The sequence below is a fragment of the Antechinus flavipes genome, chromosome 5, assembly GCF_016432865.1.
Source record: "Antechinus flavipes isolate AdamAnt ecotype Samford, QLD, Australia chromosome 5, AdamAnt_v2, whole genome shotgun sequence".
NCBI lineage: Eukaryota > Metazoa > Chordata > Mammalia > Dasyuromorphia > Dasyuridae > Antechinus > Antechinus flavipes.
In genome coordinates this window covers 63,071,318-63,098,116 of record NC_067402.1, presented here as the reverse complement: position 1 = coordinate 63,098,116, position 26,799 = coordinate 63,071,318, and the positions used below count along the sequence as shown (strand labels likewise).

Below are 26,799 nucleotides of genomic sequence, written 5' to 3'. Positions count from 1 at the left end.
ACTTGGTCTATATCCTAAAGATATCATTAAAAAAAGGAAAAGGACCTATATGTGCAAAAATGTTTGTAGTTAAGCCCATCATTTGGAGAATGGCTGAATTAGTTATGCTATATGAATGTAATGAAATATTATTGTTCTACAAGAAATGATTAGCAGGCTGATTTCAGAAAAGCCTAGAAAGACTTACATGAACTGATGCTGAGTGAAGTGAGCAGAACCAAGAGAACATTGTATACAACAATAATAAGATTATATTATGATCAACCGTGATGGACTTGGCTCTTTTTAACAATGAGGTGATTCAAGCCAATTCCAACAGTCTTGGGAAGTAAAATGCCATCTGTATCCAGAGAGAGAAATATGGAGACTGAATGTAGATCAAAGTATAGTCTTTTCATTTTGTATGTATATGTGTGTGTTGTTTGTTTACTTGTTTTTCTTATCGTGGTTTTTTTTTTTCCTTTCACTTTTTGATCTTATTTTTCTTGTACAGCATGTCGAATATGGAAATATGTTTAGAAAAACTGCACATGTTTAATCCAAGTAAATAAATAAAGTAAACAACTTATATTCAGGAACATAAATTCCTTTCCTCTGTTTCATTTAATCTTATGCTTTTCAATAAATGGAAATTTCCCATTAAAAAAAGTTGTTTTAAATGTAGAGAAAAAATTTTAAATTAAGTAATTTTTTTAAAAATTAGCTTAGAAAAAAGAATTAGAGGGCAAAATAAAAATGGAAAAACTATTCATTACCTCTTGTAAGAAAACTCAAAGAATAAAATCTCAGGAATTGAATGACCAAAACCCATTGTGTCCTGCTTTCTAGAGCATCCAAGTTAAGGTGACAAAACGTACCATTGCGTTCTAAAGCCCTCACACTGGGGTGATTAAAAAATACCTTCTAGTGGAGAAGTGATGAGGCAGGACTCTGGAGGATGGTGGAAAAATGGAGACCATTTATTTCAAGGACTTTTCCCTTTATACAATGTAACAAAAACAACATTGTGCATGTGGGACCACATCAACAATTTGCTATTGTATGTAGGTGACTGTTTGCCACTTGGTATCACTCTGCTTCAACTACAAAACAGGTTGTTACTGTCCTATGAATTCTCAGGAAGGCCTAGAATCCTTAAGGGAAATAGGGAGCCAAACCAGACATTGTTAGCAGGTTCCCTCTGGGCTAAAGGGCCTTATACCTTACCTAGAGTTTCCCCACTGACTGTGACCCTCTACAAAAACCCAAAGCCTAAATGTTAAAGAAAATGAATTGTGGGCATCCAGAAAGAATTGAGTCAGGCACTAAGGAACTGTAGTTGGGGTCACACAAAACCTGAAAGTTTCTACTAAATCTAAGTATCTTCCATGTGACAGGCACAAGGCAAAGAGAGTTACTCTTTTGGACATGATCTCTGTATGGTCTCGTTCTGCTTTCATAACTTCTATCTTATGGCAGTCCTCCTTTTTACAATCACAAAACTCACTGAAAAGTTAGAGAACATAAAATCCCATTGTGTTTATTGTTGATTATTAATAAAGCATTTGATTTAGTGCAACCTGAAAGCTCTCCATTGACAAGGTGTTTCCCATACATGTTATAATCACACATGATTGCTGGCAAGATGTAACAGCAAAGATATATGTTTGATGACCCTCTGATTAGTTCTATCACCTGAAGCAAAAAACAAGAACATTTCTGTTCATCAAAAGTATTTGCCAATATAATGGAGGCTATGTAATACAAATTCTGATAGATGGTAAAGTTCTCCAGATGCTTCATTTATGAATGATGATGCACTGATTGCATCAAGCTCTCAAGTTCAAGGATGGTGCAGCAAAGACTTCATGAGTAAGAGCCATAGTCAATCCAAATTTTTTAGCCAAACTAAATACAGGAAAAACTAGGATTACAGAAGCCTTATTGTCCAGATTATGCTATATATCCATGAAGTTGGCCCCACTGGTACATACACCTTAGAAAAATACTGCACCTGGATCACAAACTGGTCCCAAAACAGTCTTTTGGACAAATTGCCTTTTGCAAAAATCATGAGTTTTTTAATTGACCCAGTTTTTTCATGAAAAAGGCCCATTCTTTTAATATAGCTAATCTTCTTGTTCTGTTGCTTGGTTATAAAGCACAGAATCCCAGTTTCCAAAGAATTAAAGGTGTAGGTCACCCAAAGGGAGGCAGACGGGGGCTGCAATGCTTTACCAACAAAGTGGCATAAAGGACATCATCAGAGACTTGTAAGCAGAGAGAGTATTAATCACATCCAAGAAGGAGACAACTTACGGCCAGCCTGCATAGGACACAAGGAATGGATGGGCTGCAATCTAACTTACAGCAGGGTTTGCCCGTGCTGAAGAGAGCAAAGTAATGAAGTTTTGTACTTAATGTGTCCACCTGGAAATGCAAATAGGGAATGCATTTTCTTTGATAAACCCTGACCATCTCCTTCCAAGAGCTAAGAGTACTCACTGCCATATTCATAGAGGCCCCAAGAAAAGCGAGAGCTCCCTGCCCAAAGTGGTAAGGACAGTAAGGGGACAGAAAGGAGTTCTCAGAGCATCTTTCAATGTCATCTCTTGGCCTGACTATGGATTTCAGGTTGAGACAAAACTGAACGAATTTCTCTTTGGTGTCCTTCCTTCTTTTTTGTACTTTGAAAGTACAAATACACAGTACAAAAGGGTCAAGGGAATTAGAGGGGGGAAAAAACAACCAAAAGAGGGGAATGTCTGTCCACCTGTGAGGCAGCCAGGGTCTCCAGTGTGTGCAGTCTCTGAAGGATGTTCTTCATGTCTTCTTGCATTCGCATGAGGGCCACTGCAATCTGCTCGTTGAGGCTGCTTCCAGATCCTCTGTCAGAACCCCATCGTTCTCCATCCCCTCCACTGCCCATGTGGCCACTATGAATCCCATCACCCAAAGGCTGCATCCGGTGGCCTACATTGAAGTAACCAAAATAGGCAGATACAGAAAAAATTAATCCTGTGAAAGTCGAGACAACCACAAGCCATTAATTCTCCAGCAGTAAGCTTCTTCATGCACAAATCTTTATACCTGCTGTTCATAGGAAACAGGAGAGTGGATCCTAGCACAGGCCATGGAGCTATAAAAATCCTTTGTCAGCAAGCCATTCCTACCTTCTATTCCTATTCATATTCACTATCTTCCAGGATAGGATTAGACAATGAGTAATTAAAAAAAGAGAGAGATTAATGAAATAAATGGAAAAGAAGGACAACAGGCAGAGGTTTTTTTTATTATTTGGCAGAGGAGTTTGGGCTTTATAGGAGAAGCAAAGAAAAAGCAAAACTAAGTTCTTGAGCAATGAGCTACTTGTTAAAAATAGCCAAAGAGATTAACCTAATTCCTGTAGGCAAAATACTTTAGAGCACAGAGTACATGCATCCTGAAAGACCAGCTAGCAGTGAGACCTGGTAGCAAGAAAAGCTTGGAAGTTTTTGGCTCTGGTTAGAGAAGGAAGGTTAATGTCACTCCATGCTTTCCCCTTTAATTCTTTTTTCCTCTAAGTAAGTTAAACTGAAAATTATTTTATATCACAAGCCATTTTTTTCCTCCTTCAAAAATTAAACCTTCCCTGGTAACCAAAAAAAATTAGTTAAGCAGAAACTTGTCATAGGGCCTTTTTTCCAGGCCCCATTCCCCTAATCTTTTATCTCACTTTGCATCTCCTCCAGAGTGCTGGCCACTACTTATCACTTCACTAAAAGAAACAAACATTGTTTAGAAATTGTGGTAATATTCTTTTTGATAACTGATTTGTGTAAGAAAAACTAAGTGCTCTAGCTGGAATTGAGAATGAAATTCTGGACTACTGTACTGATTTGGGAAAAGGGTGGACATATGATCAATTAATAATTAACAATTTACAATGGAGTAGATTTTAAGAAATGGCTGACAAAAGAATTGGAAAGCACTTTGGTTTCCACTCAGACCAGGAAAATGATGACATACAGATAGTGATAAGAAAGTTTGGAAGGGAGAGATTTGTGAAAATTGGAAGAGAAATTCAGGTTCTGACATATACAGAAAAATCTCTGCTGTATAAGAACATAAGCTTGGATATTTCAAAGACTCTATACAAAGTATGGAGGTAAAACCATTTCTCCTACCATTTTAAGAAACTTATTGTGCTCTAGTCTATGGGAGAATCAGGCAAGAATCAGAATAACAGAACTTGGTCATGTTGCTTCTCTGTTTAAAAAAAAAATCTCTAATAGCAAAGTAGGTATCCATCAACTAAGGAATTAATGTAGTTTAATATCACTTTACTAAAAGAAATAACAAATATTAATAATTCAGGGAATGATAGCTAAAATGATATGCACAGAAATAAATAAGTCAAGCCAGGGAAATGATAATATCAATGTAATCAATGGCTTTGCTCAACTTTTTTTTCTTAGTTATAGGCTTAGGCTCAACAGGTAACAGCAGCACAAGACACCAGGAAAGTGACTATGATGCAAAACCAACACATCAATTAAACCTTTTAAAGGTTTCACAGCATAATCAAGTAAAGTTCTGATTCCTTTTGCTGGTGTTCAAGACCCTCAAACTCAAGCACTCCCTACCTTTTGAGCCTCCATTCACTCCACCCAGACTAGACCAAAGCAGATTATGTACACAACTTGAACCTTGCTACTGTTGCTGCTGCTACTGTGCCTGTGTCTTCACTACATGTCTAGAATGCCCTCTCTTCCAAATTTTTCAGCAATTTCTGGTCCATTATTATCTTTCCCATGCCTTTAAAGTCTCTGGTAATACACTAAAAGGCTTCTGCAGCATTTTCCATTAATGATTCCTGCCATAGGGCCTTTTTTCCAGGCCCCATTCCCCTAACCTCTTATCTCACTTTGCATCTCCTCCAGAGTGCTGGCCACTACTTGTTTAATGAAATCTCACCTGTCAGATGGCATATATGACAGTCCTGAAGCCTCTAGCATTAACTACTGATGTAATTGCATAATTTTGGAAACAGGCATTTTCAGAAAAATACTTGAGAAAGACATACCTCTCCCCCTTCTTACACCAGAGAATTCTTCCTTTTCTCCACCACGTTTCTCTCGTTGGGGTGCTCCACTGCTGGGTCTGCCATCTTCCCCACCATGCTTTACTTCTCCTTTTCCTTCTACAGCAATATCTCCAATCGGAAGATTTCCCGAGGCAATGCAAACTTCTTCAGAAAGACCAGAATTTTCCAAAAGCTGACTGTGATCTCCCAAATGAGATGAATATCTAAATGGTCCTTTGTTTGATGAAAAGATTTCTAAAGACTAAAAATCAAAAACAGCATTTTGTTAAAATAAGGCTCTCTAAAATGTTCATGATTATTTGAAAGCAAATACTCTTTCTAAAAATATTTCTCCAATTAATTTTCAATATAATTAAAGTTTAACATATTGACATTTTTCTCTTAAGCAAGTACATTAAAGGATTAGGACCAGAATTTAATCTTCATTAGACTGGCTGGGAATTTTAAAAGCAGATGATTAAAAAGTAGGACCTATTAAAGCAATTATTTAGAGTTTCCAATTTAATGAAAAAAAAAAGGGGGGGGCTCACCTACCCTAAACATTAAGGTTATTTTGAAATCTGACTTTTACAACAATTCAGGGACAATGCTTAAAATTTCAAATATGATAGACATACTACCTGCAATTTACATAAAAGTATAAAATGCATTCTATTATATATATGTTTAGGGTGAGGGAGAAAATAAGATGGTTTTAAAAGCATAAAGTTTTATAATCATTTTCCCTCATTTTTTCCAATGTAAGCACAATGCCTGGCAGATAATAGGTGTTTAATGTTTACTGAATAAATGAATGAATTTTTCATGTCTCCTATAGTTAGATATTTAAGAGAAAAAATAAATTTCCAGCATGAGCATTTGTTTAAATAATGAAATGTTATTTCCTTTTAAATTCCTTTTAAACTAAAAAGATTAAAAACTATTAAACGAGTAAAATGCCAGGAAAAGAAAAAGATGATAGTTTTAAGTTACCATTTTACATGCAAAGCTGTAGCTCCCACCCATACCCACATAAGTCTTTTTGCTACTGGTATCCAAGGTTGAATGGAAACTAAATGCCATTGAATCTTTTAGAAAATAAAAATATGAATCTCATAGTAAGGTAATGGACCAAAATAGATTGTTTATAACTTTTAAAATCACCATTTGTTTTAGGTTTAGTATAGAGTTTCCAAACCATTATCCATGTCATTAAACAGGTATAGGGTCTCTTTCATTTGTAACTTTAGGCAATGCAGAAACTGTTAATAATAATTCTCTGTGAACTAAATTTCAACCTCTCAAAGAGGGCTGAAATATAACTGAAATAAAGCTCATTAACTTCTTCAACTGAGGGACTTCATAGGGGTGATGTAATAGCTTAGTGAAAAGCATGTATTCATGGTATATGATCTTTACAGGGTATAAGATCTAAAGGAAGAATGAGGTCAGACAATGTAAACAGGAAGAGAATAAAACTGTTATCAGAAAAACAAAATATGTGAATCTCAGAGTGAAAATTCCACATGTTTATGAAAAAATGTAAAAATAAGTATAGATTTCTAGCCATGTGATAGAGAACCTATGATCTAGGGGAAATAGGAAAATGAAAAATCCAAAGTCCAAAGAGCAGCAAAAGTTAAATTTAATTATCTTTATACAAAAGAGGAAAAGAACTCAATTCAATTAAACAGTTGTGGAACAAAACATCATGCTAGGCACTAAGGTTAATACAGATCATTTGAGTGTGAGAAAGAATCAAACTAATGGAAAAAGAGAAAGAACCAATAAGTGCCTGTTTGAACAGGCCACTCCAGAATCAATAAGGAAGGGAAACAGACTGGAATTGGTTCTGAAAGGAAAACAGGGACAGAGCAACCAAGTTGACAGCATCAATATTTCAATCCCTGAATTGAAGAGGATAATTACGAGAGCAGCTTAGTCTAGCCTAGATCTGAATAAAAATCCCTTTCGTAACCTCATAAATAAGTTGACTTTGAAGACTTCCAGTAAGGAAGACTCGACATCTCATTCTACTTTGGTATAGCTCTATTAGGATTTAAAGTCATTTAAATGTACCATCATCCAGCTTCCTTTACTCCACTGCCCCATGATCATGTCCAAACGAGAATTAATGAAAAATTGTCAAATGCTTTGATGAAATCAAACTACAATATATCCTAATCTAACAATCTAGCAAACCTTTAAAAAATGGAAATGAGATTAGTTGGATATGACTAGTTATTCCATAAATCTGTCCTTGCTCCTAGTAATAACCATATTCTTATCAATGAGTTTACATATAATTGGTTTGATAATTCCTTCTAGAATGTGGCCACTAGTTAAAATTAAATTTATTAACCTGCACTTTTCAGAATCTACCCTTTTTCCTTTTGTGAAAAAGAGAAAATACACTGACCTGATTCCAGATTTCTGGCAAGTTTTGAATTTTCTGTGATTTCTCCAGTAACAACTAATGTTTCAAAGATTACACCCAGAAGCTTATTTTAATTCCCTGGAAGGTACTTGAATATGGAGCTCAAAAGCCTTTATTTAGGAATTTTCCAACTATCTTGCTACTCTCCCACATTAGCATTCTAGCACTTGCTAATAAGTTTATGTTTCTTCTAACTAAATGATTTGTCTAGGTTCTGGTTATATCCCTTTCTTCATTATTCTGGGCTGAAGAATTTTAATCTCTTTAAGTCTATGCAAAGGTTTACCTAAAACTTTGAACATGTTAAGTTGTACTTTGAACCTTAGGTTATCAGGGAAAACTAGGATTGTTTAGAATATACCAGCAGCTTCGAGGATGAGATCAAGCATGACAATCATGTACTTCTCTAAAATGTTCTCAGTGCTTAATCAAAAACAAAATCCTGGGTGGTTGAATTGTGGGGCTGGTTCAATGCAGCAATTTTTATGTTCTTATCACTGAGCTACTGAGAAGAACAGGATGCAATGACATATGGCAGAAACAGAAACAAAAATGATCAAAAGCCAAAGGGAAATAAAAATGGCTCATATTTTCCTGTACTTAAAAACAGTATTTGACAGACATGACAAAATTTATTTTCCTATAAGTTAATGTCCAATGATATCAAATACAAAGCCCATGCCACTGCAATCTGAAACAGATTAAAGTATAACTGAAAAATATTAACAAAATTAAAATACCATAAACAGATAATATTAACATGTGACTTTTTAAAAATTGAGATATATAGCCCATAAGGATTCTTATTTTCAGTAGTCAGCCCTTTTTGAGCTGATTTTGAGTCTGATACCCCTGGGGTAGTGGTTAAAGAAACAAGCTCGAAAACCAGAAAAGCTGGGTTCAAACCTGACAAGTCCACTTAATTTCTAAATACCTCAGGCAATGCTAATAAAGGAAGATTAATGGGCAATTATTAGGGGGCACCACAGTGCACAGAGCACCATGTCTGGCATCAGGAAGAGATTCATCTTCCTAAATTCAAATCCCAGCTCAGACCCATCCAGGCTGTGTGACTCTGGGCAAGTCACTTAATTCTGCCTGCCTCGATTTCCTCATTAGTAAAATGATCTGGAGAAGGAAGCCAACCACTCTAGTATCTTTGCCAAGAAATCCCCAAAAGGGGTCATAAAGAATCTGCCATGACTGAAAAATGAATGAGCAACTCAATCTGCTTCCCTTATGAGAATCTGGTCACTAAGAATTCTCAATATCAATAAAATTACGATTCGGGGGATGGGGAGGGAAGGAGCCAACATTCAAAAAATGGAGAAGGTACTGTATATTAAGGTCCAATAGGAGCTTGAGTGGTGACTACACTTTTGATTTCTTTATTATATCTTTCCTGGCTGACTTTGTAAATTAAATTCTACAAACAGCAAATTCCTCTTATACATTTATACACACACACACCACACAAATACATTTATCATAAAAGAAAAGTGTAAATGAAGAAGAAATGCAAATGTTTTGGTTTATATTAAAACAGTGAACTTTTTTTTTTTTTTTTGCTGAGGCAATTGGGGTTAAGTGACTTGTTCAGGGTCACTCAACAAAACACTGGGCTTCAAACAGATCTGAAGGCTCATTAAGAGCTTAAATTCTACCATTCTCTTGTTGAAACAATAAATGTACAATTCCATCCATATTCAGAAAAATATAATATTTAACCCTCAAAAAATACAAGATCACAACGATTAAAAAAAAAAAACAGGTGGAAATCATTTAGGCAAGATGTTCATAATATCATCTATATCATGGCTCTACTTGTTATTTAGTCTAACAACTTAGTAAGTCAAATCAAACAAGAGACTAGATAGATTACTTTCCACTGATTTGATTAAATTTCAAGGTTGTCCTGATGGGATTTGGCCAAAGTTACTTCAACACTAAGGGAGAAAAGGGACATACACATTTCCCATATAAAAAGAATCAAATTTCTGCTTAACACCAAGAAGTATTCTTTCAGTGAAGAAAAGAATTTTATCAGCTAACGACTAGGGCGTCACAAGGAAAAGCAAACAAACTTGAATGGGATCCTTTTTCTTTTTGAGAAACAGTTTTCTAAAAAGTATCTGAACTTGATTAATAAGACATTTCAAAATGTAATATTTGGTACATCTGTTCTCTTTTTTAAGGAATTAAAAATAATTTGAAATAGAAAACTTGGAACTAATCAATGAAAAAAAAGAGAATGAATACATAGAGCTTAGTCTATTTTAGAATATTCTTGACAATTCAGACTTCAAAGTAGTGTTTCTTTTTGGCCTGGATAAATGGCATTAGCTGTCTATACAATCCAATGAACTAATTATCAAATCACTTCTCTTTGGTGCTATGAAGACAGACACAGTCAAAACATGGAAGACTTTAATATTTATCTAACAACAGAATGACTACAGTTAGAGAAATGAAAATTAAGGAGAGGACAACTCAACTTTTTGAAAAAAAAAATTTAACTCAAAACAACTGAAACCGGGGTTAATGAGTTGGTGTAGTGGATAGAGCACCAGCCCTGAAGTCAGGAGGACCTGAATTCAAATCGGGTCTCAGACACTTAACACTTCCTGGCTGTGTGACCGTGGGCAAGTCACTTAACTCCAATTGCCTCAGCAAAAAAAAAAAAAAAAAAAAAAATAAACCTAAGTGCAGCTAGGTGGTATGGTGATTCTAGCACTGGTCCTGGCGGCAGGAAGATCTGAATTCAAAGTCCCTCAGAAGCTTTTCAACAGTGAGGTGATTCCAGGCATCACCTTATATGATAGAAAAAGCCATCAGCATACAAAAAGAGAACTACAGGGACTGAAAACAGATGAAAGCAGTCTTTTCACCTTTCTTCTTGTTGTTTGTTATTTTTTTCTTTCTCATTTTTTTCTCCTTTCATCTGATTTTTCTTGCTCAGCATGAAAAATATGGAAATGCTTTTAGAAGTATTACACATGTTTAAGCTATTTTGGATTGCTTGTGTACAGAGGAGGAGGGTAGGGGGAAGAGAGAAAAATTTGGAACACAAGGTTTTATAAGGGTGAGTGTTGAAAATTATCTTTGCATATATTTGGAACAAAAAATAAAAAGCTATTATGATATTTTTAAAAAATCCTTGCGTAAAATACTTAACCTTTATTTACCTCAGTTTCCTCAACTGGAAAAAGGCACAGTATTATCATTATTTCAAATGAAATAATATTTGTAAAGCACTTAGTATTGTGTGTGGCACATAGTAGGTGCTCAATAAATGCTTATTTCCTTCTTTTCTATAAATTTCTTTTCAGGGGTAAAAACCAGAACTATTTTGAAGGAAAATACCTACAAATTTCAAACAAATATAAACAGCCCTCCAGCTGCTTTAGAGATCATAGCATAGAGGAATTCCAGACAATAAATGTACATTTAGTTTTCTTTTTTAGATAAATTTTTGCAAACATCTTCCTTGTCTAAATTGCAACCATCTGAAGGGATAAATTGGGAAACGGGTATGTTAATTACACTCAAAATCAGAGTCTAAGTGGGACAGTGTGGATATTCTTCAATGTTTCAAATCAATTATTTGCCTTTTTAAGAAGTTAGCATCTAACTTAAATTAAGATCTACAACTGGGATCTGTATCTTAAAGAATCATCTCTTTATTTCATATTTCTCAGAGTATTTAAATTGAGAATTTTAGAGAATTTAAATAATTCTTAGGGGAAAAAAAACAAAGAATTTTTTAAAATTATCAAATGGTAATAAAATGCAAATGAAATAATTTTAGAGGTACGTTTTCAAAGTGATGAACAGATGCTGTGCATGTAATTCCTGATAAACCACTTTGAAAACTTACCTATTAGAAAAATGTCATTTTTTTACCTCTTCTTGTCCAAATTGCTCCATAGAGTCACAGTAAACTTCACTGTCTGAATCACTCGTCAAATGCTGAATTCCTGAAATATCTTCAACATGATCATCACATATGCCTGAATATAATCAACAAATGCTAAGTTAGTATGACAATGCTATAATATAAGAACAATGCATTAATTCAATTATCAAAAGTTCTTGTGTAAAAACTTCCAAATTTCCAAATGGGAGAAAAAACATGAAATTAATTACATCAAATTTAAGCTTTTTTTCCTAATTTGCTAACTCTTAAATGAAACTGATGATGCTTATCTGAAAGGTTTCAAGTATTTTCCACTGATTGATGAAAAACACATTGTAATAAATGAGCTAAAATTTTGCCAACAACATAAAAATTGCAGGAGAGACTTGCAAGGAAAAAAAAAAAAAGACAAGTCAAGGACTCTCCTGAGATGAAGCTGAACTTTGTCTTTGGTCATATTTATTAACAACACAAATTCCATACATCCAGCCATTCTGGAGAGCAATTTGGAACTATGCTCAAAAAGTTATCAAACTGTGCATACCCTTTGATCCAGCAGTGTTACTACTGGGCTTATATCCCAAAGAGATCTTAAAGAAGGGAAAGGGCCCTGTATGTGCAAGAATGTTTGTGGCAGCCCTGCCACACTGGAAACTGGAAATTGAGTAGGCCCATCAATTGGAGAATGGCTGAATAAATTGTGGTATATGAATGTTATGGAATATTATTGTTCAGTAAGAAATGGCCAGCAGGATGATTTCAGAAAGGCCTGGAGAGATTTACACGAACTGATGCTGAGTGAAATGAGCAGGACCAGGAGATCGTTATATACTTCAACAACAATACTATATGATGATCAATTCTGATGGACATGGCCCTCTTCAACAATGAAGATGAATCAAATCAGTTCCAATAGAGCAGTAATGAATTGAACCAGCTACGCCCAGCAAAAGAACTCTAGGAGATGACTATGAACCACTACATAGAATTTCCAATCCCTATATTTTTGTCCACCTGCCTTTTTGATTTCCTTCACAGGCTAATTGCCCACTATTTCAAAGTCCGATTCTTTTTGTACAGCAAAATAACTGTTTGGACACGTATACATATATTGTATTTGACTTATACTTGAACATATTAAACATGTATTGGTCAACCTGCCATCTAGGGGAGGGGTTGGGGGGAAGAAGGGGCAAAATTGGAACAAAAGATTTGACAACTGTCAATGCTATAAAATTACCCATGCATATAACTTGTAAATAAAAAGCTATAATAAAAAAAATTCCAGAAGGGATTGAAGGCAGTAGAAGAATATTAAAAAAGCATTTTAAGAGTTTTTAAGCGAAATTTGAAAAAAGGAATAGACAGGGCAGCTCAGGCCATCAAGGAGACCCTATAATCCAATTCCTCCTCTAACACATATTAGCTAAGAGTGTGACTCCCAGGGTGGTCCCTTACTTTCACAGGGTCCTAAGCTACTCTTTAAGACAACAAGGTGTTGGTCAACAGTGGTAAAGGGCATTCATTTCTGGACATGAATTCATTCCTGATGAAATCACAGAGTTCACTAATTAATGTCAATAATAAAAATGAACTAAGAAATTTGCTGGAAATAGCAAACCACTGCAGTATCTTTGTCAAGAAAACACCAAATGGGTGGAATTGTGAACACATCTAGCCATTCTGGAGAGCAATTTGGAACTATGCTCAAAAAGTTATCAAACTGTGCATACCCTTTGATCCAGCAGTGTTTCTACTGGGCTTATACCCCAAAGAGATACTAAAGAAAGGAAAGGGACCTGTATGTGCCAAAATGTTTGTGGCAGCCCTGTTTGTAGTGGCTAGAAGCTGGAAAATGAATGAATGGATGCCCATCAATTGGAGAATGGTTGAGTAAATTGTGGTATATGAATGTTATGAAATATTATTGTTCTGTAAGAAATGACCAGCAGGATGAATACAGAGAAGACTGGCAAGACTTACATGAACTGATGCTAAGTGAAACAAGCAGAACCAGGAGATCATTATATACTTCAACAACAATACTGTTTGAGGATGCATTCTGATGGAAGTGGATCTCTTCGATAAAGAGAGCTTTAATTGATCAAAGATGGACAGAAGCAGCTACACCCAAAGAAAGAACCCTGGGAAATGAATATAAACTGCTTGCATTTTGTTTTTCTTCCCGGCTTATTTATACCTTCTGAATTCAATTCTCCCTGTGCAACAAGAAAACTGTTCGGTTCTGCACACATATATTGTATCTAGGATATACTGTAACCTATTCAACATGTAAAGGACTGCTTGCCATCTGGGGGAGGGGGTGGAGGGAGGGAGGGGAAAAATCGGAACAATGCAAGGGATAATGCTGTAAAAAATTACCCTGGCATGGGTTCTATCAATAAAAAGTTATTAAAAAAAAAAAAAAAAGAAAGAAAAAAAAGAAAACACCAAATGGGGTCACAAAAAGATGGGTATGACTGAAAAACAGCTGAACCACAAGAAGAAATTTGCTTTCTGGAAATAGTGCTGTAAAACAATTCTGTAACTGAAATTACTAATATATAAAATACCTACATTTTTGATGCAGTTGAAGCTAAGAAAATATGCCAGGTAAAGTATAATACTCCTTAGCTGAACAACAGGAAGCCACAAACACAGTGGTCAGCCACATGAAGAGCTCCTAATTTACAAAATTATATTCTTTCTTATTTCCTACAAAATTGCAGTTCAAGAGTTAATTGACTGAGACTTACAATGAGCAATGGGGGCCAAGAGCAAAAGTAAATAACTACAAAGGTTATATTTTAAAATGTTACATAATTGCAGAAAATTCTACTTCCAAACTTTGCAGACAAAAACAGTTTTTTAGTCTGGGCCCAAATACTATTAGCTTTCAAAGCTACAATTTTAATTCCTCACATAGATTCATGAAAACCAGCCCAGGAATATCTCTTCTTAGAAATTATTTTGTTAAAAAATCTATTACCATAAACACTTAAAGTACCAACATTGTATTTTTTTAATAGTCTAGAATTGAAACTTGCTTAAATTGTTCAAATAGATTTTCATTGATGTGCAATTTCTCTTAGAAACTGACCATAAAATTACTGAATCTTGAGGTAACTCAAGTCTTGCCTAAGGAGAATGAATACACAATTAGTAGTGCTTAGTACCTTGATGAATGCTGACAGTACTTTGTCCAGTTTGTTTTAAGTTTTGGTCCCCATTTTTTATTTCTTCAGTGCTTGAGCCATTTAATAGGGAAGAACTGGCATGAATATCATTTGGTATATCTTGGAGAACGTTATCTTGGTCATAACCATTAGTGACAACAATTTCCAATTCTTTATTGTCAGTGGGCTCCGGTATCACTTCCTTAGCTTTTATATTGAAAAAAATAAAAGAACAAATCAATAAGTCAACACTTGACCATTCATATGAGAACTATTTATATTTTGTACTATCCTCTTACAATCCCTTTTAAAGCAGTTCCCACAGCATGTGCATAGACGTTCCAAGATGTCTTCAAAACTAACCTGACTTTTCTGGCATCTTTTGAAAATTCATTTCACTGGGATAGGCAGAGCCAACCCCTGCTCTAAACCTGTGGACTTGTAACAAAGCATACAAAATTCTCTATACCTCCACCTCCACAATGTGGAAGTATCACATACACACACACACACACACACACACACACACACACACACACACACCAACAATCACTGGAAAGCCTTTTCTGAAAGGTGAACTGTTAGTTGTCTAAATTCAAATCCAATCTTCATCTTTCCTTTCCTTCACCTTTCCAACTAACCAAACCTTACCCTACCTTTTGCAGGAAACTTTTTTTTATAATCAAATATTAGGGCAAATTAAATTCCTTTGAGTTCATGAATAAGATAGTATTAAAAGTACAATCAAAATCCTTTACAAGGATTTAGAAAAATAAAATACTATAGAAAAAAAATTTTTTTAAAGAACAGAGACTGATTTGATTAATTTCTAAAAGAAATAGAAATCTAAAGAAAAACTTCACAAATTTGGAAAATTTAGGTTTGAATTCTAAACAATTTTAAAAAGAATACAATTTGTAGTACTTTTAAGTATGTATAATAATAAACAACTATTTACAAAGTATTTTCAAGATGACATCTTCCTAGATGGTCTTCTTTTTTAAGTAAAGTGTACTGGCAATTGCAGCATTAATAAAATTACAAACCATACTAAAGTTCACCAAAAAAAAAAAATTTGTTCTCTTAAATAAATAGCATCTCCCTTCTGCAACCTTAATACTTTTAATTTAATAAATTCTTATTCAAAGACACTGAAAAGTTAATCTTCGGCCTAGCCCAATTCTGAGTTAGTAAGGTCTGAATTCATGAAGTCTTTAGATTTTTCCTATGCATTTTTAGAGTTGTGTTCTAAGAAAGTAGATATAGAAATACCTACATTTGGTCAAAATGGTAAATTCACAATTTTTTTTTTTGGGGGGGAGGTATTCTTGATATAGTACAGTAAGTTCTTGGTAAGTAACTTTGTCCTCCTGATAAACAGAACCTTTTATATTGAGTATAAGTCTTGGAGTATTGGAATATCAATTCAAATATTTCAAGAGTTAGTGAAAAATAAAATTAGCTCAATCTTATGATAGTCATATAAACATAAATAAAATGTTGATAGTAACTGTAGTAAAACGGGGCAGGCTACTGTACTCTTGAGTCTGTATACATGGCTTTTTATGTGGCCTAGAAACAACTTTCCCCCACTGACATACTTCCCAAGATTGTATTAGTTGGCTGTGAAGAGATGTCCTGGCCCAGAATAGTTCAGCCCTCTTTGCCCAGAGCTGTTCCATAACTAATAATGTCATTAATAGAAAGCTAGCCCTAGTCAAGTGAGACTGTGAAATAGGTGACTAGGAAGGGCCTTTCTGTTTTATCCCTTTCTACAATTTATTCTCCTTATTCCCTAAACTCCTAAATTCCAAGCACTTAATGTCTTCAGGCTTTTTCCTGGTTATTCACTGAAGCACTCTACTATCCAGACTTCTCTCCACCTTCAAAACTTCAGTCTTCTATCTCATTCTCCTTGTCATTCTTTCTCTTGCCTAATTAAACTAATTCTCAAGAAGGTATTGGTTGAGTAAGGCTTAACATCTTTTCCCTTATATATATATGAACAAACACAACACAAAACATCCTATTTTCATACTAAAAATACTATATTTCTCGCTTCTTTTTCCTCCTTTTGAGATTCATTACATTTACACACACACACACACACACACACACACACACACACACACACACACACATTTTAACGAGGAAATAATTCCTTAACCCAAAAGAATCTTTCTCTAGTGGTATTTCAAGTACCACGGACAGCCAATGAATGACTTCTTTTTGGACAAAGGAGCCTTACCCAACACCTCAACTCAAACTGCAAATATTACAATGGAAAAGGTAGTTACTAGTGTTAAGAACAATCTAAGAATAGAAGAATAATCTCCCTATTCTGCAGATACATTAAGCAGGCCTAGTTCTGGTTAATTTGGGTTTTGTGGTAGACATCACAGGTAATCATCAAATACACACCAAGTGTTTGGCCAACCCAGGTAAAGCTGAATTACTAAGCAAACTGTTTGGAAAAACTATCATTTTTACTTTGCTTAGCTTCTTTTACTTCTTCTTGGTTCTCTTCTTCTTCAGATTCAGCTCCACTATCACTGCTTTCAGCTTTCCCATTTACAGTTTTGACCTTTGGAGTAGAAGACAGGACATTGCCAAGATCTAAAATGTAAAATAAGAAATTTAATTTAACAGCCTCAACCAAAGTGCTTAATCACTAACTCTAATTCTTTAAAAATAAACAATGATTGTGATACATATTACAAAATTTTTTAAAATTACAGAACTGATAATTATACTATTTCTTTTTTCTATAAAAAATTACCTTTGAAACTTCTATTCCCTCCTTTTCAGGACTTGTAGATGTTAACATCTACAAAGTAAGTATACCTACAAATGAGGAATTCCCTTTAAAGTAGCTAATGACTTTAATGTGTCATGCCTGCCATGCTATTGACAATAAAAATGCAGTCTCTTTAGTTCAGATCACTTGTAGCAACACTATAGTGAAAGTTATTTTTAGAATTTGCGTATTTAACACTGGTTAAGGACAGAAATTTTTTTTCAACCCACGAGTTACTTTCAAAACTGAAATTACTTCTATTAAATTTATATTAAAGGATTTTTGAATATTTGGTAAGGTAAAGGAAAGCAAGCTTCCCTGTGTAACTCATTCCACAGCAGCAAATGGGGTAGTTCAGGAAGTGTACTGACTTTTGCAGTTCACTAAGATCAAACAGTGCCTTATGTGTCCAACTTTCTAAACAAAAAAATTTTAAATGTTTGCAACCTTACAGGAAAGACTCTGTACTTTCCTGTACTGAACACTGAGGTGAAGGTGATCAAAAATGGTAAAAGGTCTAGACTATGTCATATAAGAATCAGCTAAAGAATGGGAGTATACTGAATTTAGAAGAGATAAGATTGCTGAGAACTGTGCTGGCTCTTTGTAATTTGGAGGACAATGGGTGGACCTTTCAGAGACATGGATTTAGGTGTAATGTAAGGGAAAAAAAATCTATCCTCTCTCCTTGGCCAGAGTTGTTCCAAACACTAATTATTATCATTAGAATTCAGAGCTATTCAAAAGCGGATAGACGGCCTTAGAGGTAGTATATTCCCCTCCTCGGACAATTTCAGCTCACAACTGGATGATCTCTGGTCAGATAAGTTGTACACTGGATTCCTGGTGGGCTACACATTGTATTCGATGGCTTCTGTGCTTCCTTCTCACTCAGATTTTGGGATTCAGTGAATATTTTAGACTTCACAGTCTATTGCTTTAAATAGTAAGCTAGTAGAAATACTGGCTTTCTAAAATGTGTCTTAAAGAAGCAAATAAGGCACCAAGGAAAACTAAGCGTAAGTATTTCAGAAATGTTTTTGTTGCTTGTCCTTCATTTTTAAAGAGGACATCAAGGAAGTAATACTGTAATATGCAAGTGAACTGGATCTCATTGAGGAAGGTTATCAAGATCACCTGCCTCACTCTCTTCTCCAGAGCCATCTGGGTCCAGTGGCCAGATAGAGATAAGGACTGGAGAGGACCCTGGATGAAATGGGAGACTGTGGCCTTTTTAATCTAAGGTCTTAGTTTGACTGAGGCCATACCCATTCAATGCTTAAAGCTGTGCAGCAATTGAGGCAAAGAATCTCCTTCTTTACCAAAGTGCAAAAACCCACCCCCAAACTAAAACTAAATAAATCTGGGAGGGAAAGACCCTTAGAGATTGGCCAAAGCAGAAGAAATTGCTATTTACTTTCAATCTGACACCATCCAGTTAATTGGCTCCCACATGCCAGCTTCTTATGGCTGGATGAATCATCTCCACTGGTCATCCATGTCACATTAGGTACAATTCTACATGAAAGCCGTGAAGTCAAATGTGAACACCAACTTTAGGTATCACTTCTTGCCCTCGCTCAAAATAGCTAGAAGTCCATGGGGACTTGCCACATGGCAAAGAAGTAGATTACTGAATTTCTTCCTTTCTCTCTGTTAATTATTTCTTTAATCACAAGAGCAATCAGGTGGTTTTGCTTCCCTTAAAGCTGACTGTATAGTTCAGTGGATAGAATAAATCCTGGAGTCAAGAAGACCTGAGTTCAAATCTAAATACTTACTATCTGTGGGAGCCTGGGCAAGTCCTTTATCCCGACTGCCTTAATCCACTGAAGAAGAAAATGGCCAATCACTCCAGTATCTTTGCCAAGGAAACCCCCACAGACAATATGGTACATAGGGTCACCAAGAGCTAGACCCAGTTGAACAACAACTAGTAGAAAAGAGAGGAAATGATTCTTGTCTCTAAACCAAAAACATCAATAAAATAATTTACAGTAAGAATGGATCACCTGAGCATTGCCTTGGTATTTATGAAATTAATTAAAAGATTAAGAGGAAGATCTCCAGTCAACTAGGGAGACTTCTTTTGGAAGAGTTATAGAAAGACCTGGACAAGAATTGCTCAGGATGAAAAGACAGGATATCAGAATAATTGCAGCATCATGAACTAAAAAAATAAAGCAAAAACCAAAAATGAAACTACTATGTAATCATAGTGGCCACACTTGATCCTAGAGAAGAATTGTGAAAATCTCTGCCTTTCCTCCCCTACTCCCATCTTCGCAGAGATGGAGATGTAGGAATACAGAACATTGCAAATGCTATCAGACTTGTTGGACATGCTGAACACTGTATCATTATATTATGCCTGGATTTTATATTCCTAATCTGTCCCTCTGATCAATTTTTTTGGGAAAAAAAAAAGTTCTAACAATTCCTTTTATTTCCTCTACATTTGAGAATTCTCCTTTATTATTCCCAACATTGAAAGCTTGGTTTTTCTCTCTTTTGAAAAATAAGATGAGCTAGTAGTTTAAGTTTAATAATAATAATAGCTAGTATATATATAGCTAGTATTTCTAACTATATAACAGAAAGGGATCCCCAATTGACTTAGAAAACCACAAATTAACATTAGCTGTGTTGTAGCATATGTTTATTTATTGTGTTAACCATTTTCCAGTTGAATTTTAATCAAGTTACTTGTGGCCCTACAGATTTTGCTGCCTCTGCTTTAAAGTCTGCAAAATATACTTTATGACAGTAGCTGCAACAACTTCTATGATCCTGATCATGGTTTTTTGGTATTTGGCTTCTTTTTAGCTCTAGTCATCTTTTTTTCTTTTATCTAAAAGATTTGGATTTGGGCAACGGTATTTCTGAAGGTTTTCACTGTGAGGTTTCTTTTAAGAAATAACTGATAGATTTTCTTTTCACTTTGTCCTGTGGTTCTAATAAATACTAATACTTGAAATATGGGGTTTTTTTTTGAGGTGACATCATAGTTTTCAATGATGAGACTAATGATTAATCCTTCTTGATCTGTTTTCCAGTTAACTATTTTTATTCACTTATCCTCTCACTTATAAATTCATTCATTTATTCATTATTTTTATTTATAAGCAGATACTTTATATTTTCCTTTTCTTTTTAATCTTTTCATTTTATTCTAGTACTTCTTTTTGTTTCATGAAATCAGAGTTCTCTTTAGTTCATTCTTATTGTCACAAGGACTTCAACTTGAGTAAGTTTTTTTGATCTTTTGTTCTTAGTTTTTAGCTTATTCTTTCCTTCAGAGCTCTTATTTCACCCCTAATTCAAAGTCTTATTTCTTGCTTAATTTCTTCCAAAACTCTTGTAGCTCTAGTGGTCAAGCCATGTTTTCCTCTATTTGTAATTATTATAGTTACTCTTCTGAGTTTCAATTTTAGATATCTCAAGGGCTATTAAATTTTTTTTAAAGTATTGTATTGGGTATTTACCCTAATGATAGATCTCTGGATCAAGAGCATGGACATTTTAGCCACTTTTTTCATATAATTCAAATTGCTTTCTAAAAAGATTTTGCTAATTCTAATTCTTTAGCAACAGCTAAAGTTCCATATCCTTTGATACTATTTTATCTCTTAAAAAGTGATGTAATTCTCTGTATTTGACACCCATGGATTTCTTAATCTCTTCAAAGAAGGAAGGGAGGGAAATGTGGCTGCTTATATTTTTGGAAGGCAAGCCTTTTCATTTTTAATTTACATTTAGTTTTTATTATTTTGCAGTTATTTCTTTTTCTACTGTTGACACATATTACTCCTAACTTTATATGAATATCAGTTCATATAAGTCTTTCCCTGCTTTTGTATTCATCATAATCTTTTATTCTTGCTGTTCAGTAATATTCCATTAGGTTCACGGGCCACAATTTGTTTAATCATTACCCAATTGATAGGGCACATACTTTGATAATACAAAAGTTTTATAAATGTTTTGATGTGTATGAGGACTTTTTGTCATTGACCTCTTTGGGGAATTTCTATGTCTGACTTTCTTTCTCTAATTTCAAATTTGAACCACAAATCAAACAACATGTGCTCATCCTTCCACAACCCCTCCAGCATGGACTATTCCTATCTTTTGACAATTCTGCCAATTTGTTGGATGTAAACCGAAACATCTGGGTTGTTTTTGTTATTTAAATTGTATTTTTTGTTAGTGATTTGGGACATTCTTTCATATAGCTTTTGAAAATGAATTTCTATTAATAATTTTTTTAAAAAGTATCATAGTGAATATATTCTTCTATTTACTCATCTTTGGGACTCTGTGCCAGCTTCAGGTTGCATCCCCATCTCAAACGGAGTGGGATCAGGCCCTTGTTTGGTCCTATCTTCACTTTCTGGGTGGTGATTTCTGGGTGATGACTCCCATCTTCCTAAATGTGCCGACTCTCAGGGTGCTTCTAAGTCTCCAAGGTCCTTTGGCAGAATCTCTAGCTGGCAGTCCTGAGTCTTCTGTTTCAGCCATTCCCCCCTTCAATTTTCTGGTTAAGGTACTGACTCTAACACAGTTTGTCTCTTTGAGTGTCTATGACTGTTTGGCTATGATTTTTGGCTGGGTTTTAATTTTTAATACTAAAATTTATTTAATATTAATAAGAATATTGAGTTAAGAGCATCTAAATTATATGAAAATTATAAATATTAAAGTCTATCCAAAGTAGAAGGAACAATATTTTTGTTTTATAGGTATAAATATATATAGGGTTTTATAGGTATAAATAATTATATATAGGCATAGATAATTATATATAATTAATTATAAGTATAAATAATAGTATTTCAAAGCATTTTAGCTTTCCTGAAATAAAGGTTCATCTGAATTCAAGCTATTACTGCACTCTTACAGTAGAAAATTTTCAGAAATGATCACTATTTAAAAGACTACTGTTTGTCTTCTCAAATTCTGTCCTCCCTCTCCCTTCTTTCTAGAAAACAATGATAATGTAGTTCTTCACTACACACATATGCACACACACATATACATACATGAATGTATACAAGGATGAAGAAAGAATCAGGAGCACAGAATGGGCAACAAAAAGTGTGCAGTTCGGATCCTGACTAAAAAGGCTAGAACTCAGTTGTTTTGGAAGCTACAAAGTTACCACCAACAAGTAATGAAAAGCAAATATTAATGGATAACCAATTTCAAAATTCTAATACTTTCTCTACTTTGGTGTAAGTTCTAAATAAGTCAAAATTGTGGATCAAGACTAAATGATTTCTCAACAGAATCCTGAAAAATTGCTAAGAGATAGGAGTTTCAGTTAAATGTACATGTCAGACCTTTAAATCCTCAAGAGTCTCATTCCTAGAGCCACAACAGCATATCTTGATGGGACTAGGATGCTAATACAATATGTATTGTAGAGATGGGGTCATTTCTGATTTCAATAACATCACTATAAGAAACCTCCAGATTCCTGAAAAGTCCTGGATTCAAATCCTGCCTCCAATACTTAGTCACTTTCTGAATACCCACAATTCAGCTTGCTCTTGAGCACCAAGGTCTTTCATGTACACAACTGAAATCACAATGCTCCTCTAACTATTGATCTTAGAGGCTTGTTGTTAGAAAAGTACCTAAAGGCCATAAAAATGATGTTATAAGCAGTTTCACAATTCGTTTTCATCCATTAAACATCTCAGATCCAATACAAGCTGCCAGCCCAAACACTACAAACAATGCATTGTTTGTAGGCCTCCCTCTTGTGCCTGAATAAGCTGTGGTCTTTGACGTATGGTCTCTCCTTGGCGGCTTTCTCTGCATACTGAATGTATCATAAATATGACACAGTATTAGTTTATTTGAAGGAAGTCCTGGAATAGTTCCATAATAAATGAGCAAAGACTCCTTTATGTGTGTATTTAAAATGAGAAAAACTATCTACTTAATCACTCATTCCATTTCCTGAAACACCTTGGTATTCCTTGGCTTTCATTATACATATGTACACATGATTCAAAACTACTCAGGTTATATAACCTGATGATTACAAATTTCAGCAGTATGGAAATAGAGGGTGGATGGGAAAAGAAAAAGGATATTCTCAAACTTTAAAAAAGTGACTTAAAATGTGTCCTTTCTATTTTTCTGTCATTGGTGGGATTTTTGACTCTACTACAATGGGCATGAAAAGGTTAATCTAAGTTTCACAAATTTAGGTTTCAGTTTCAATGGAATATTTACAATGCATTGGCAAGACTGGCTTAACTTGTTATGAGATGTTATCATGCCTGCTTAACTACTCTGGTACAACAGACCTTTTTTAGTTTAATGTGCTAAGACAGAAATGGAGATCCACGGTAACTTCTCAGTCTTAAGCAATCTGAGGACTCAACATGGTACAATGACTTAGTGGACCATCCAATAAATTTTTAAAAAATGAATTAAGTAAAAAAAAAACAACTAAATAAAGACTAATTCTATGATAACTATAGTTCAAAGTACTGATCTCACTTTGATAAACTAGCACAAGTTTTAAAAAGTCAAAAAATTTTAATAAATGAAGCAACAAATAGATGTAAAAGGGAATAAATCTATCAGAATTTCTAAAACCATGTGAGGAAGTAAAACTGTCACTTAGGAAGATGAAGTAAGGAAATACATGTTGCATATAGAGGAAGACACACACACACACACATAATCTCGGCTAGAATCTACCATTTTAAAGGTATTCTGGGATTTGTTTTCAATGTATCATAGGTTAGAAAATATTCCAAAAGAACAGAAAGATTATGAAATTTATTAAGAAAAAACTAACAAGGGGCAGCTAGGTGGCACAGTGGATAGAGCATCAGCCCTGAAGTCAGGAGGATCTGAGTTCAAATTTGACCTCAGACACTTAACACTTCTTAGCTGTGTGACCCTGGGCAAGTCATTTAACCTCAATTGCCTCAGCAAAAAAAAAAAAAAAGAAAGAAAAGAAAAGAAAAAGAAAAAAAAGGAAAAAATTATCTACCTACTAACAATTATCTACCTACATACTTTTATATCTATCTAATACATATGAAGATATATATTCAGTTCCCTAAGCAAAACATGAAAAACAGCTGAAAGGCTCCAATTTTTCTACTGCAGGAGTCTCCTACGTGGCCTTCTTGCAGCCAGTTGGTCTCTTCTGATACATTCTTCACAGAGACCAGATTGATTTCTTTATGAACAGATACAATCAAGGTATCCTCTCTATTCAAACCCTTCAACTACTCACTATCATTTACTAAACACCTCACCCTAACATTCCATTCAAGGACCTCCAGAATCTGATATCACCATGTGTAATTCAATTAGACACAGTATGAGATGCTGCACTAGTCTCTGGAAAACACAGACAAAAAAGAATCACTCTCTGACTTGCCATTTGACTCAAACATAGGAGATAGGGTGGAGCCATACTGTGAAGGCTTTATTACATTGCCAGGCTGAAACATTTGGTATTCTGGAACCCAGAGGAAAAAGGTCTCAGAGCAGTAGAGTGCTATGGTCCTTTTGAAGACTGATACCATGATGTTTCATCTCTGCCTCTCGTCCTATCTATCCTTTAAGGCTGCTCTCAGATGCTACTTTACTTCATCCAGCGAGCTCTTCAAGACTCCCTAGTTAGAGATGGTCTATCCTTCCCTGGCTGCTGTACTGTATTTTATACTTTTCTAATGCACATAACTGCAGTACAAAATACAAGCTACAGATATGTGTGTCATATGCCATTTATTATAAATAAGTTTATTGAATTTACTTATAAGTTGACTTTAAAATTCTGAATTCTAATTTTTTTCATTCCAATATGAATGGACTGAAGGGACTTAGTGCAAGTACAATTTATTAGAAAGAATCCCTCCTCTGACAAAATCAGATAAAGCAAAGCATTCAAAGAAGCAGCACCAAGCTCTCTTCTAACAAAAGCTGTCTTATGAAAAGGTTAAAGGTGAAAAGAAATCATTTATTAGAAGGGAGAATTTCCAGAATCATTCCCTTGCAGATTCAGCAGTAGTGAATATATAAGTCTGAAATACTTATAACAATTACAGATTCAAATCCAATTACTTCAACTAGAGCTATTATAATCCATATTTTAAAGATAAATGCTAAAAACAGTCTCAGCTTCCTGCTGAAATTATAAATAAATTTCTACCTTAAGTATTAGTCTAGAATTCAAAGTGAATATTTAGAAATATTTGCATCTCACATCTTTGTGATTAAATTTAAAGTATTCCAATTAATTTCAATATACAATAGCATAATTTTCACATTTCTATCAAAAGAATTTTCAATCAATATATTAAAAAGTCATCTTTACTATCTTTTGTTTTTCCAATTTTATCCCAAAGAATTTAATCAATGACTTCACTAATGAATAGTTTTATCCAAAACTCATTTTGGCAAAATTTACTGCAAATATCTTACAGCAGTAAGCAGTAAATAGGGAAAAGGTTATCTCAACTATAGTATTGCTACAATGTGATTTCTGAAATAGTAAGGATAATAAGGATTTAACTTTAAAAAAATCAATTACGAAAAATTTTGTCATAATGACATAATAACTTTGTTGCCACCTGTCAGATTTTGTAAAAATCTTTGCATCGTATGTGATACTGATCCTAATAAATAAACAACCATCTTAAACACACATGACCAGAAGGAAGCAAGCCAACTATAATAATGACAATTCTAGATACTACCATGAATAGCATATGGCCATCAGAACTAAGATAAAAGGATTTAGACTATCATTGTACTAATAAGTATGCAAACAAAAAGCAAATTTTATATTGTCATTCATAGTAATATTCATTTTTTTAATCATCCCTCTATCAAATCCCTCTTGTCACTAAGGACCAGTTTTAAAAGATAATTTCTGTAAAAGAGAAAAAGATCTCTTTTTTAAAACATACACAGATTATTTATTTTTAAGTGACAACTCACAGGTGGCAAGTTCAGTAATAGCTGCAAAATTTTGAGTAGCATTCTCTTGACAGATAAAACAAAAATTTGAATATGTAAATTTCATCATTCCTACCTTCTAAATATTTAGTGACTTTCTCCAATCGGACTGGTATGTAAAAATAAGAGAATGAATTTTTTAAAATGTAGCTTAGAAAAACAGCACTATTGTAAAATATATCATCCATTGAAAATACAATAATCTCAACTCATGGTATAGTCAGTTGCTATATAACAAAGAATACTGTATTCCAACCTGAGGTTAAATCAGAACTTCTGCTGCTCTTTTTGTCCTCTACAATTTCATAGAATGGACCTATTACATGGAGTAATTCTTCAACTTTCTCCGTCATTGGCATGGTCTCAAGAATCTGTGATCAAAATACAAGTCTTATGAAATCAGAAATAAAGGATTCATTTGATTTACACTGG

General features: G+C 34.4%; 1 protein-coding gene across 4 annotated transcripts in view; it reads right to left on the bottom strand.

The window, feature by feature from the left end:
- The window catches only part of ACBD5 (acyl-CoA binding domain containing 5), a 60,096-nt gene that overhangs the window by 13,565 nt on the left and 19,732 nt on the right, over positions 1–26,799 (bottom strand). For 2 of the 4 annotated variants that reach the window (XM_051962997.1, XM_051962999.1), the window contains 7 exons: positions 26,624–26,738; positions 26,444–26,476; positions 17,064–17,189; positions 14,574–14,780; positions 11,385–11,491; positions 5,045–5,306; positions 2,753–2,952 (listed from right to left, as the gene is read on the bottom strand). In XM_051962997.1, the coding sequence (XP_051818957.1) occupies positions 2,753–2,952; positions 5,045–5,306; positions 11,385–11,491; positions 14,574–14,780; positions 17,064–17,189; positions 26,444–26,476; positions 26,624–26,738 (1,050 nt within the window). The remainder of the gene's footprint in view (positions 1–2,752; positions 2,953–5,044; positions 5,307–11,384; positions 11,492–14,573; positions 14,781–17,063; positions 17,190–26,443; positions 26,477–26,623; positions 26,739–26,799) is intronic. The other 2 variants (XM_051962998.1, XM_051963000.1) reach the window with 1 other exon arrangement.